This window comes from Accipiter gentilis, chromosome 7, assembly GCF_929443795.1.
Source record: "Accipiter gentilis chromosome 7, bAccGen1.1, whole genome shotgun sequence".
Classification (NCBI taxonomy): Eukaryota; Metazoa; Chordata; class Aves; order Accipitriformes; family Accipitridae; genus Astur; species Astur gentilis.
Window position 1 is genome coordinate 13,298,819 of NC_064886.1, and position 13,920 is coordinate 13,312,738.

Sequence of the window (13,920 nt, forward strand, 5' to 3'; positions counted from 1 at the left end):
CATGGAGAAGTTTGAGGTGAGAGCTGGCAGCCCTGGGATACACCCACAAATCCCTCATCCACAGCAGGACACAGGAAAGCCTTCCAGATCTTCCCCTCTCCACTTCCAGAGGTGTAAGTTTGCAGGTTATAAAGAAAAGTCTGTTCTTGCTCTAGGGTAGAGAGGACAGAAGCCCTGCTCCCTTGTTGAAAAAAAAAAAAACAAAAAAAACAACCAAAAAAACCAAACAACATTTTCTGGTTTTCTTCTTCCAAGGCAGCTGTTCCAGACCCTCCTACGTGGCTTGTCCTGGGGCTTTGCAGCCAACACCAAGAGGCCTGGGCCATTCCTCTGCCCCGACTTCTAGCACAGCCTCTCAGCTCCATCCACCAACCCACCACAGGCTGAAGATGCAGCGTGGCACAGCCACTGCAAAGGAGTTTGCTTCATGATGCTGCCAGTGCAGGGTACGATCCACCCAACAGCAGCTTGGGGGGAGGGGGGGGGGGGCAGGGAAGTAATCAGACCAGCATCTTCAAATTAACAAACTGTAATTTTTCTCCAAAGATACATTTTCCATACACATCCATCATACACTGTAACAAAAAAAAGCAGTGTACATGAAATAAGAAAATAAATTAAATCCATAGCATAGGTAAGGAGGACGCTCTAGACTGGAGTAGAGTCAAAAGTTTCCAGCGATACAAGAGGCTCAAAAGTTTGTTTTAACAAGAATGCCTGCTAGCAAGGGTCCAGCAAGTGTTTTAGGTCAGTCCAACTGCTTACACAGTTTTATTTAGAGTTTTTAACAGCCATTATTGTCCTGCAACAGGCAAAGCTATTACATCCTGGGAGAAAGCCAAGAGGCATCATTTAGATCCAAGTAGAGCATCCAGAAGATAATCAGATTGGTCCTGCAGCATCCATGCTAGCCGTCCTCCTTGGGCGGTGTGTACCAGCCTGAAACAAGAAGAGATCTGTGAGGGATGAAGCTGCATGGGGAACACAAACCTACACCTGGAAATGCACAGCTGGAAAAGCTGCGGAAAGCACCAGTGCAAGCACGCTATGTCCCACTTCCAAAGGGCCACATCTCCCAGATTACCAGGAGGCTTTCTCTCTGGGTTACTTCCCGACACCACCCAGACAAGGATGCGCTGTCTCTAGTTATAGACAGCTGTCTCTAGTTATAGCTGAAGGAGCCCAGCACTGACCAGTGGGGAAGGGCAGAGGGATGCTGCAGCCCCACACTCTGCATTAGACAGCGGCTGCCACTGCCAGCTCTCATCTTGCTCCAGGTAATCTCTGCACTTGGGGCAGAAAAAACTCAAGCAGCTTGCCTGCACACTCAGCCTAGGGGAGCCCAGACCAGCAAGAGGAAATGCACACCCTCTCCCTCAGCCCTTACCATTCTTCTCGTGGATCTGAACCAGGGACTTGTAGGACTGCTGTGCTCTTGTCAGGCTGTACTGATTCTGCAAGGAAAGACAGGGCGACCATCAGTTCAGCTAGAACCCAGTACAGGCCATCCCACATGTCTTCCCTATGCGAACCAAGCTGCCAGAGCCGCTTGTCCGCTCATCTGCCTCCATCCCACTACCAACCACTCCTCGAGTTCTCTTACACTGACTGGGCCCTACCTTATTGGCTCCAAATTGTACTCGCGCTTTCCCTTTCACCAGAGTTGCGCTGATCTGCATAATCACTGACTCGATGGAGTACGCGCTGCTCCAGCCCTGAGGGACAGAGCGCAACAAAGTGAGGCCAGCATGGACAGGACCCCCACTCAGGGGTTGCATTTCCCCACAGCAACGAAAGGGTTCCCCTTCCTGAGTCTGGCACAGGCATTGCAAAGCCATGCCAGACAGCTGCCAGCCAGGGGAACAGGCAGGATTTGGCTGCCAGCAGGCCTGAGCAGCAGGAATACAAAGCGTGACAGACAATAGCAGCTACCCAGGTCCACGTACCAGCCAGTACCTACCTGTTTTGTAAGTAGCTCCATGCAGATGGCACCGCCACCCAGAACATACCTTGGGGAAGGAATTGGGCAAAGTTATGTCAGAGACAGACACTGCCTCACCCGCCCGCTCCTCCAGAGATGAACCATTTTGTCAGAGTAGATCTCAGATGGAAAAATGCACCAAAAAAAAAAAACAACCACCAAAAACCACCACCTCATCTGTGTTTCCCAGGAGAGCTACTTTTGCAGTATCAGGGAGATAACAAGACTGGGCAGTGCTGGATAAACTCCTAGCGAAAAAACTGTTGCAGGAAGCAGTGCTGGAGACCTCAGCGAGCAGAGACAGGCAAACAGTTACTTACCCCCCTGACAGCACCGGTGACACGACCCTTACGAACGGTGGATCAAAAGGAAAGTTATCCTGGAACAAGAGAAGGGAAGCAAAGCCATTGAGAAACATCTTCTCTGATGACTCACTGAGGCAGGCGTATCTTGAGGAGGGGGAGGTATGGGAAGCCTTACTTTAAAGGAGAAGTTTAGGAGGATGAAATCTGTTCCTTCTTTCTCTTTGAGGATCTGGAGATCATTGTGCAAAGCGCTGTCCTCGTCAACCCTGCCAAAGGAAAACCCCAGAGGGTCACAGTCAAGGTCATGCACCTCAAGTTGGCCACGCTCACTGCCACCAAACCCCAGAGCTACTGTACCTGCACAACCTGGCTGCCACGTGGGCCCTCAGGTTCTCACCCAGAGGGCAGCGACAGCACAGGCTGTCAGCATTCTGCTCCCGGTTTGCAGAGAAGACCATCACACCCTTTTTGCATGCTGCCAGCTTAAAAATAAAGACTGCCTGGCCCAAGGAAAAGGCAGCACTGGTGTCTGGAGGGTGTGAAAGCTCGGGGTTTTGTCTGATGCACCTCTTCCAGGACTCTAGGAACAGCAGACAGACTTGCAGAGCCCTCAGATTATCTCACGTTTCTCTGGAGATGTCATCTCCTTTCTGATGCGGAGACAGCAAGCAAGCTGCCCGAGAGAGGCTAACCCAAGGTCTGCCAGGTGCTCCCCTGCCCTGCTCACTTCCCCTCTGGCTCACAGGGACATTTTGGTCCCACCACCAAGATCCACCACAGTTGCATTATCCCAAGCTATGCCACCTACTTCAGGAGTTTGACGTTCCAATCGTACAGGCTGTCGTTCACTAATTCAACTGCATAGTATCCTGCAAGGCAGAGAAGAGGTGTGTCACTACAGGGACAGACTGAACAGGGGGTCAAGCCGCCACCCAGATTTCAAATTCCCTTGGCCCTGCAGCACAACCCCAGCCTGGCACAGACACACACCCCACCCCCAAAAAGGAGCACTTATCCAGAAGGACCATCCTGTGGGCAGCGGTTTTCCTACAACTGCTCTTTCCCAAGTCCTTTGGCTTGGGAAAAGGGTAGGACCACCATCACCCTCAAAGCCAGATAATCATCCCACCCACAGCACACTCCTCAGTTCCATCCAGCACTGGCAGGGAACAGAGATGATAAAGCAGTTTTGCTTGCTTTTGATAGAGCCACAGTCACTGAAGGCTGGAGATCTCTCCAGCTGAGAAGAGCTGAAAAGTTCTAAGGCCCATTAGGTGCCACCCAGAACAATGAGGAAAACCCTGGCACGAACAGCAGCCCCTTCCCTCAAGCTCCCCGCAGTACTTACCGCCCTTGAAACTTGGTGATCGGTAAATATCCCTGAGCTCCTTCATTAGCCGGTCGGTGGCCTGCACAGACCCAGACACTGCACCCTACAAGTAATTTGGGAGGAGGGAAGTTGCATTGTTACACTGCACCCACCATGACCATTGCTTTACGAGGCCAACACCTGAGCTAGAACTCTCGTCCAGCCTCTAAACTAGACCATACCATGTCCCCCACCTCTCAGTCTTCCCCTTTCCCCCTACAGCAACTTCCCTTGCCCCAAATACGCCACCTCAGGCAGTGCAGCTGCAGCAGAAACCCCTCCGTGCCCTCTCAACTGTGTAAGAATCTGAGCCCAGGAGTATATAAGCACAACCTACCAGCCATCTCCACGGCCCAAAGTAGGGTGCAGCTCCTGGGAGCAGAGGGGAACCCCAGATCTCACTGGCAGGAAGGCTGCCCCACATAGCACCAATGCCTCAGCACCCGAGGCCCACACTTACTTCCCTGAGCTGCACAGGCAGTTCACAGACTTCTCTGCATCAGCCATGCCAGCCCCTGAGAGCCACTGCTGTACCTTTGGCCAGAGACAGCCCCTTTGATTTAGGGCTAGCAGGTGCCTCCATCGCTCTCACCCTTGGGTCCCTCTGCTTCCCCAACCCACCATCCCGCCGGGCGACACGTACATTTAAGTAATCTTGCCTCTGGTTCTTTTTTATTTTCTCTAAAATGGCCAGGTTTTCCTTCCCAATGCCTTCATCCTCTGTCTTCTTCCCATCTGCTGGCTCTTCCTCTTTCATCTCATAGTGGTCCAAGTCCTCAGTGTCCTGGGAAAGGGAGAGAAGAACTGGTAGAGACAAGTCTTCACTCTTCCCTGCTGGAAGTACTGTGGATGGAAGCTGCCCTAAACCAGGAAGGATTCCCAGTGCAACTCTCCAGTTGTCTCAACTCTCCACAGTAAGTCCCAAGCCCTGATCCAAGGCACAAATGTGGCGGAAGACACAAGGCCTGGGCATGCTCAGTGAAGAAACTTCAGCCACTGGGCCCCTGCCGCCCTCCCATAACAAAGACAGCAGGCAGAGCAGCACACTTCCTCTTCCAGAATTAAATTGGGCTCATACAGGCTCTTTGTTTGCCAAATTCTTCCCTGCCAGCTCTCACGCCTGTTTATAATTAGCCATTAATCTTATATATGCTCCCCAATGAGCCCCATGCAATTGAAGGGCACTCGAATCTCAGCACGCACGTGGCTCAAACAGCCCTGTGCCACCTTTCTGGATGGCTGGAACAATTTGCAGACACTTGACACAATACTGCTGGGCTATGTTGTTTCCCCTTCACAAGCAAAAAAAACCAACACAAACACAGGTCACTGGCATGTGAAGGAGACCCTCACACAAAAAATTCAGTGGTGCAGGATGTTTTCCCCTCAAAAAGATGTGAAGTTTCACAGTGTGTCTGGAGGCTCCTTGTAAATCAGCTCAGCTCCCCCCTGCATAGCACACCCCTGACGCTCTCCCTAACCCCAGCAGAGGCTCTGCCCCTCATTCCTTTCCACAACACTTGTCAGGCTGATGTGTACAAGACCCCAATATTAATAACCAGTAAAAACAGTCGCAGCAGTCAGGGGCCACTGCAGAGATCTCTCGCCATGCACAGCGACTACTGCACTTGGGGTTCAGCTACCTGGAAGCTGCCTGCAAATGGCTGCGGGTACACACAGCTCCAGGGCTGGTATTAATTCCTCTGAACAAGTGTTTACTTTGGCCTCTCCAAGCTAGCTGCTGCTATTCTGGATGAGCAGCATTTTTGGAAAGGCTTTGACATTTTTAGACTATCACATAGGAAAATAGATCCTCCTAGAAAATCCCTCGAGTGGATTAACCTGCATAATGCATCTCTGCACCAGGGCACGGCTCTGCTGCTCTGCTCTTCTGACAGCCCAGCAAATCCAACTGCTCAGCAAGAAACCTTTGCTCTAAGTGAAAGCGTTGTCCCTGCACAACGATGCATGGTGTTAGCAGAAAGCATGAGGGGGAACACTCAGTTTCCAAGGATTTCCTTCCAGTCCACAGGAGCAGGAGAACTCACAGACCACAAATTTGCCACAAAGCAGCAAGTTTGCAGATATGCAAGGTTACGCTGGTACCAGTTTAAGCCTCCTCATTTTCTCCAGGGACCATGGTGAACGACATCCTTGATTTAGCAAGCTATTAACTTTGCAAAAACCCCAACAACTGCCAGGCATGCTGCTGCTAAGTGACCTGCCTCCAGATTCTGCAGTGCTGCTGACTTGGTGCCCATGCCTCTCACACCCCAGAAGCGTGCGAGGCATCACTAAACGTCACCATGGAGATTCAAGATTATTCCACCCACTTATAGAGATCTCTAAACCACAAACCAAACAACCAAAGCCTGTGGGTTTTGCAGCATGATATTCGCAGCCTGCAGTGAAGTATGGTTGACTCTGCCACTCCTGCCAATTAGCTCGCTCACATGCTCAGCCATCCTACCTAATCCTCTCTGTGGGAGTTCCATTTTCATGGTGTGATTTCCCTGCCAGCAATGGCAACGCGGAAATCCCACCGCTCGTGTGTAAATTTCAGGCTCTAGAGCACAGCAGCGTGAGCCGAGAGAGAAATTGTCCAAGGGGCTCCACTCTCAGCTTGTCTGCATGCATTTGGAGGCCACGGCTACACCTCTCAGCTGCTGCAGTCCCCTGTGATTTGTGAACACATCACTCCCATCCATGGCTCAGGACCTGGGTCCCCAGCAGTGAAACACTGAGAACAATCTAGGCTTCAACCCAAACAGCAGGCTCTTCCCTGTCTGGACTCCACAAGCTCCTCCCAGACACAATCCCCGTGCCCTCGCACCTTTCAGCAGGCATCTCCCTGTGCTCAGCTCTCCGGTGTACTTCCTCATACGGCGAGGCGGTACTTACCTCTGGCATCTCTTCATCTTCCTCTTCAGAGGACACCTCTTCCTGTGTGGTCTGCAGGGACAAAAGGACAGAGACGAAGATTGCACTGTCAGCTTCCTGTGGCGAGGCTCTCCTGCCTTCCCAGACCCTTCTGAGGCAAGGTTAAACAGGGATTTACAAGCAGAACCAAGTTAAAAGCAGAGTGAAGCCAAGAACCTTCACAGGAACCTACACCAGAGGCCCAACAGAGCAGGCTGGCATCACCCAGGACAGGAATCCACCCCAGGGAGAAGAGATGAACATCTCGCCTGCTGCATTCCTCCTTCAGGGATTAGGAAGCCTCAGCCTCTAAAGCAAACTCCAGGAAACTCGTTTTATGAGCTTAAAAAGTCTCCTCCCGAGTCACTCACCTGTTCTGCCGGCAGAGGCTGGTCCAACATTTCAACATCTGGATGTTGGGGGAGGTTGTAGAGTTTGCACAGGTCAGAGATTATTCGCTTCAGGTGCTGCAAAAGCTGTCCAGAAATCAGACAAGTGTCAGAGAATTGCAGAGACCCATACGCCAAGCTAAGTGTCAGCTTAGCTGCCACACTTTCCCTCACAAATGAGCGAGCAAATGCCCAGAGGCTGCCCCTTCCTGCTCCAAGCAGCAGTGGACATGGAGGGGTGGGGGGGGAAATCACACCCCAGCATAAAATTCAAAAGAAGACAGAACTACTAATCCCAAATTTCCTGAACCCTTATTAGACCAGACGTACCCCCTGCCTCAGGTGGTTGGAGTCATGCAGCAAGGATTTTACCCTCCTGAAGCAGCCAGCCTCTCCCCACCTCTCCCCTCTCCCCACGCAGTGTCCCCTCACCAGCGTGTTTCCTTTCCTGACTTCCACCAGCCTCTCCAGGATAGCTGCCAGGTTCGGATCGTCCGACTCCACAGACCATATCGGGGGAACAGCTGGATAAGACTCCTGGAGAGAAGGAAAAGGTGATGTTTGTGCTGCTGCAACTGCATCTGTCCCACCGATGCAGCTGGCAGGGAACAGAGCAGCGAACCAGGCAGGACAGGGAGCTGCAGCCCCACTTCTCCCACAAACACATCCCTCCAGACCGCAGAGATCAGCGGAACAGCCCGCAAGTGACTGCATCCACCCTCCAGGCTAATGCCGAGGGCAAGGGCAAAACAAACCCTTGCTCCAACCACGCTGTTGCGGCTCAGCAATGTGCCGCTTCCCCCCAGCCCGGCGGAGTGGGGTGGAAGATGGAGGGTGGTGACGCTTTGCCCTCCCCTTTGGTCACTGGGGCCCTTGGGGGTGGGAAAGCAGTTAAGGCAGGACACCAAGGGTGTTTTATGCTGCCCTGCAGGCCTCTCGCCTTGCCAGCTCTGGACCAGAAGCGCTGCAGGAGAAGAATCAGGCGTGCACGACCCGACAGCACCCGCACAGGGGCAGATGCCAAGCAGGCACCTTTAATCTATGGCAAAGCTGCTGACAGCCTTTGACAATGCTCCCAAGTTGCCCCTCTGGAAAATCACAGACACCGGCCCTGTTCAGCATCTGCACCGGGGGCTTTCCACACTCTGCCACTCCTCATCTGGAGCTGCAACCCCAGCTGTAACTCGCCACGAGAGATAGGATCTGTGCCCCACTGCAAACCTACCCTCAATCAGGATCCCCTAAAACCCAGGCGAGGATGAGCCACAGCGGATGCGAAGAGCCCGACGATGCTGAGGCCACAAGTACCCCCTCCTCCAAGCATCACCGGTCAGGGCCACCTGGGAAGCCCCCCTCAAAAAAAAAGCCCGGGCCAAGCAGGAAAAAGGGGTGCACAGAGTTTCGCATAGGGGAGGAAGGGGTCATCAGGACGGCAAGAGCAGCCCATGTTACCCCTGGCGCTGCCTGTGCCCACCGGTCGGGCATGAAGGCTCCGGGGTTTGTACTCCTGGTGGTGGAAGCTCCATGGAGCTCAGGGCCCGAGTGCGGCCTGCATCCCACGCACAGGGTCCCGGGGAAGGTGGGGGGCCGGAGGCAGCTCCCCCCATGGCCGCCTGAGCCCGGCCTCAGTCCCCCCCATGCCCCGCGGCCAGTCCCGGCCACCCCGGGGGACGGCGGGGCCCGGGCCCAGCTCGCCCCAAGCCACATGGGCCGGGCCGGTCCCCGCAACGCCGCCGGGTTCCAACGGGCCGCGGTCGCCCAATGGCCGGCAGCCCTGGTCCCCGCTTCGGTCGGCTCCCCGAGGCGGGTCGGTGCGGCCTCTCCGTCCCAAAGCCGCTCCCGCCGGTGTCCCCCCACCCCGCCGCAGCGGGCCGGTGCCCTCCCTCGGGCCTCACCGTGATGTTGCAGTGGATGCGGACGGGCCCCGGCGGCGGCCCCCGGGAACCGGAGGCACCGGCGCGGGCTCCGGCCCCCGGGACGAACTCGCAGCTGATCTCGTCGGGGCAGGCGCTGCCGATGCGGAACCGCTCGTGGCCCCGGTGGAAGATGGACTCGAGCAGCCGCAGCTCCCGCCTCAGGAGCCGCCCGGCGGGGGCCGCCGCCACCTCGGCCCCGCTCCGCCCGGGTCCCCCCGCCGCCGCCTGCGACCCCGCCGCCTCCTCCGGCCCCGCCCGCTGCATCTTCCCATGGAGGGACCCACTCCGCCGCCGCCGCCGCCGCAGCCCCCGGAGCCGGCCCAAGATGGCGGCGGGACGGCCCCGCTCTCCGGAAGTGACCCCTCCCGTCACCAGCGGAAGGGGCGGGGCCTCAACCGCCGGAAGCGGTCGCGGAACTGGGCGAGGCGCCGCCAAGCCGGAAGTGACGCCAGGGAGGCGCTCCGGAAAGTGAGGGGGCGGGGCGAACGGGAAGGGAGAGCCCCGCCCCTGGTCGGGAGGGGTCACGTGTGGGTCACGTGGTGGCCTGGGGCTGGGGGGCACCGGCGGGGGGGGGCGGGGCACGGAAGGCACCGGCGGGGGGCGGGGGGGCACGGTGGGGGCTGGAGCCCTGGGGGGGGTGGTTAGCGGTCCCTGAGGTCCGGGGGGGGGTCCCGCGGCCCGAGACACCCTCCCCCGTGTGTGGCGGGGCCGGGGGGGCGCCGGGGCCCGGGATCTGCCTCGGAGCTTCTCCCCCACCCCCAGCCCGGCCTCCGCTCCCCCCTCGGTTCCCGACCCGAGGCTCCCCCGCCCCGCTGGGACCGTGCAGGGACTGGGGGCGGCGGGGGCTGGACCCCGCAGGTGCGTAGAGTCGTGGGAGCCCCCCCCCCCCGCGGTGTCCCCTGCTCCCCCGGTGTCCCCTGGGCGCGGCGGGGCGGAGGCAGGGGCGGCCCCGGGGCCGCTGACGGCGGCGGTGACGGCGACGAAGCGGGGAGCGCGGGGCGGCCCCGGCGCAGCGCCCGGCACCGCCTCCCGCCCGGGGCCGCCCCGCCCGGGCCGCCGCCGCCGGCTCCAGCACCGCGGAGAGCGCGGGCAGCACCGGGGACAGCGCCCGGGCAGCGGCACCGGCAGCGGCACCGGCAGCGGCACCGGCAGCGGGCCGCCCCCATGGCGCTGCTTCGCGTCCTCTGCCTCCTCGCCGCCCTCAGACGTAAGTACCGGGAGCCCGGGGCGGGGGGAGGCGGGCACCGGCACCGGCGGGGAGGGGAGCGGGTCGGTCCCTGGGGCTGCGCCTGTCGCACAGGTCCCTCCGCCGCCGCCCCGGTACCGACCCCGCACAGGACCGGCATGGACCCGGTACCGGCCCCGCTGCGGTGCTGGTGCCCCCCGCTGTCCCGGCCCGGCGGTGGTCCCGGTGCTCCCCGCCCCCCCCCGCCCCCCCCGCTCCGGGGCACCGCGGCACCGCCGGGCCCGGGGGCTCCGGCTGCCCGAACGGCTCGGCCGGGGCGGTGCCGGGGGGCAGGCAGGGACGGGCGGGGGGACACACGCAGCTGCAGTCTCGCCGTCCGGCAGCACCGGGGCTGCAGGCCCTGCCCCCACCCTCCCGCAGCTGCTCCTTCCCAGGCACCGAGGCCCCCCAGGCCCCCCCCTTCCCCCCCCGCAAACCCCCCTGCCCTGGGAGCAGCCTGCACGCGGCTGTGACACCCTCAACCCCCACACCCGCCCTCGAGCCGCCAGGCCCAGACCCCCGGGGTGGGCACAGGCTCAGCCCTGGGGAGGTGTGGGGGGGGGTCTGGACGCTCCCGGGGAGCCCTGGCCGCCACCGTGGGGCTCAGCCTCCTGCTGCGCCCCAGGGAGCCTGTGCACGGACACGGAGGAGCGGCTGGTTGAGTATCTGCTGGACCCCGCGCGCTACAACAAGCTGATCCGGCCGGCGACCAACGGCTCCGAGCTGGTGACCGTGCAGCTGATGGTGTCGCTGGCGCAGCTCATCAGCGTGGTGAGTTGGCCGGGGCTCTGCTCCCCCATCCACCGGGAAAGGGAGGGGGCCCTGCAGCCTCCCCCCCCGCCCCCGGCACACCAAGTAACCAGCCGCCGTTGTCTCCGCAGCACGAGCGGGAGCAGATCATGACCACCAATGTCTGGCTGACGCAGGTGGGAGCCCTGCACTCCGCCATGGCCCCGGGACCCCCCGTGTCCACCCTGCCCTGCGGCCCCCCCGCACCCTGCCCTGCACCTCCCCTGCACCCTGCCCCGGGGCTCTCCATACACCCTGTGTGGGACCCCCATGTCCACCCTGCCCTGATCCCCCCCAACCTGAGCCTTCCCATACACCCTCTGTGGGACCCCCATGTCCACCCAGTTCTGACCCCCTACCCGCCCCACTATATACCCTGGGTGGGACCCCCATAGCCACCATGATCTGACCGCCCCCCCACCCCGGTCCCCCCCATACACCCTGTGTGGGATCCCCATGCCCACCCTGCCCTGACCCCGCCCCTACCCACGGCCTGGCCGAGCTGAGCCTGCCTGCCCACCCACAGGAGTGGGAAGACTACCGCCTCACCTGGAAGCCGGAGGATTTTGACAACATGAAGAAAGTCCGCCTGCCCTCCAAGCACATCTGGCTGCCCGATGTGGTGCTCTACAACAAGTAGGTGGTTTTCTTGGGGGGGGGCAGTGTGTGCCCCAGCCCCACCCAGGGCTCAGGGCGGTGCCGTTGCACAGCTGGGGCAGGGCCAGGGCTGATGGCGCATCCCTTCACCCCAGTGCTGATGGGATGTACGAGGTCTCCTTCTACTCCAATGCGGTGATCTCCTACGATGGCAGCATCTTCTGGCTGCCGCCAGCCATCTACAAGAGTGCATGCAAGATCGAGGTGAAGCACTTCCCCTTCGACCAGCAGAACTGCACCATGAAGTTCCGCTCCTGGACCTATGACCGCACTGAGATTGACCTGGTGCTGAAGAGTGAGGTGGCCAGCCTGGATGACTTCACGCCCAGCGGCGAGTGGGACATCGTGGCACTGCCGGGACGCCGCAATGAGAATCCCGATGACTCCACCTACGTGGACATCACCTACGACTTCATCATCCGGCGCAAGCCGCTCTTCTACACCATCAACCTCATCATCCCCTGCATTCTCATCACCTCCCTGGCCATCCTCGTCTTCTACCTCCCGTCCGACTGCGGCGAGAAGATGACGCTCTGCATCTCCGTCCTGCTCGCCCTCACCGTCTTCCTGCTGCTCATCTCCAAGATTGTGCCACCCACGTCGCTGGACGTGCCACTAGTGGGCAAGTACCTTATGTTCACCATGGTGCTGGTGACCTTCTCCATCGTCACCAGCGTCTGCGTCCTCAATGTGCACCACCGCTCACCCACCACGCACACCATGCCACCTTGGGTCCGCACCCTCTTCCTCCGCAAGCTCCCGGCACTGCTCTTCATGAAGCAGCCGCGGCAGAACTGTGCACGCCAGCGCCTGCGCCAGCGCCGGCACACCCAGGAGCGTGCCGCCACCGCCACCCTCTTCCTCCAGGCTGGTGCCCGCGCCTGCACCTGCTACGCCAACCCTGGTGCTGCCAAGGCTGAGGGGCTCAATGGCTACCGGGAGCAGCAGGGGCAGGCGCCAGCCCCTGCGGCTGGCTGTGCCTGCGGGCTGGAAGAGGCGGTGGACGGCGTGCGCTTCATCGCTGACCACATGCGCAGCGAGGACGACGACCAGAGTGTGAGTCAGGGCAAGGGCGGGCAGCGCATGGTGAGGCGGGCAGGGCTGTGAGCAGGGCTGCTGGGGGTGGGCAGGGCTGCTGGGGGTGGGCAGGGCTGTGGGGTGCGGGCAGAGCTGTGGGGTGCAGGCAGGGCTGCAGGATGCAGGCAGGGCTGCGGGGTGCAGGGCTGTGGGGTGCAGGCAGGGCTGCAGGATGCAGGCAGGACTGTGATGTGCATACATAGCTGTAGGGTGCAGAGCATTTGCTGGTGCACAGTTGCTTCCCAGGAAGGGACATGCACAGGCACCAAGGGGATCCCTGCCCAGCCCCATGCCTGGGGACCCCCTGCAACCCCTGCCTGGGCCCCTGACCCACTGCTGCAGCCCCAACCCAGAGCAGTTGCTCTGGAAACCCAGGAGGCTCCTGGGAGGCCTGACCCTGTGGGGCACTGTGAGGCTGCAGGTTTTGGCAGAGCCGGCCCCAGATGGGGCTGCAGGGCCAGGGGATGCTGCCCGCTGCCCCCAGCTCAGGTCACCAGGGAGATAAATTTCCTGGGCTTGGTGGTCTGGGTAGCAGTGGGGGGAACGAGCTCTGCGGGGTTCATGGTGGGCTGGCAGGCAGCCCCAGGAGCTGCAGTGCTGAGGGAGCAGATTTGGAGCTCTGTGGACCGCTGAGCTCTCAGTCCAGCTGCCTGCCAGGAGCGGCACAGGCAGCACTGGGTGATGCTGGAGGCCTCGGCCCCACCTGGCATCTCTTCCGGCCCCACGCAGGTGAGCGAGGACTGGAAGTACGTGGCCATGGTCATCGACCGTCTCTTCTTATGGATCTTCGTCTTCGTCTGTGTCTTCGGCACCGTCGGCATGTTTCTCCAGCCCCTCTTCCAGAACTACGCCACCAACTCCCTGCTGCAGCTCGGCCAGGGCACCCCCACCTCCAAATAGCGCCCGGGTGGTCGCCTGCCCTCCCCGCCGGCCCCAGGGACAGCGAGGGACCCTGAGCTCTGCACCCTCTCCCAGCCACCAAGCCACGGGCCAGCCGGTCCCAGGGCCAGAGCTGGGTGCTGGGCTCCAGGCAGCCACTGCAAACCAATAAATACTCACACAGGAGGGGGCTGGTTCAATTTAGTGTCATTTCATCCTGCACCACTCCCCATGGGCAGGAGGGACCAGGATGCAGCTGGGGCTGGGATGGGCTCTCGCTCCCTATGACCAAGGGAAAAAGCTAGGGAATAATTGGCTCTGGAGGAGCAAAATCCCAATAGCTGAAGGAGGGAGTGCAGCAGCATGAAACTGGCCCCACGGGGATGCTCCTGGCTCCCTCCCATGCTCCTGGGC

The 13,920-nt window shown here is 60.0% G+C and overlaps 2 protein-coding genes across 2 annotated transcripts; one reads left to right on the top strand and one right to left on the bottom strand.

Moving 5' to 3' along the window:
* Nucleotides 1-513: 513 nt before the first annotated feature.
* On the bottom strand, nt 514-9,232 carry UBE2Q1 (ubiquitin conjugating enzyme E2 Q1). The gene is made up of 13 exons (XM_049805842.1): nt 8,859-9,232; nt 7,396-7,500; nt 6,946-7,050; nt 6,557-6,607; nt 4,299-4,439; nt 3,635-3,719; nt 3,095-3,155; nt 2,462-2,552; nt 2,302-2,360; nt 1,961-2,009; nt 1,620-1,715; nt 1,388-1,454; nt 514-939 (listed from the first exon to the last, which is right to left on the bottom strand). The coding sequence occupies exons 1-13, from the start codon at nt 9,141-9,143 to the stop codon at nt 908-910; spliced, it is 1,227 nt and encodes a 408-aa protein (XP_049661799.1). The 5' UTR covers nt 9,144-9,232; the 3' UTR covers nt 514-907.
* Nucleotides 9,233-9,486: 254 nt separating this feature from the next.
* Nucleotides 9,487-13,711, top strand: CHRNB2 (cholinergic receptor nicotinic beta 2 subunit). Its single transcript, XM_049806367.1, has 6 exons — nt 9,487-10,086; nt 10,730-10,875; nt 10,986-11,030; nt 11,420-11,529; nt 11,646-12,606; nt 13,357-13,711. Exons 1-6 carry the CDS (start codon nt 10,044-10,046, stop codon nt 13,525-13,527), a joined length of 1,476 nt encoding a protein of 491 aa, XP_049662324.1. The 5' UTR covers nt 9,487-10,043; the 3' UTR covers nt 13,528-13,711.
* Nucleotides 13,712-13,920: the final 209 nt, after the last annotated feature.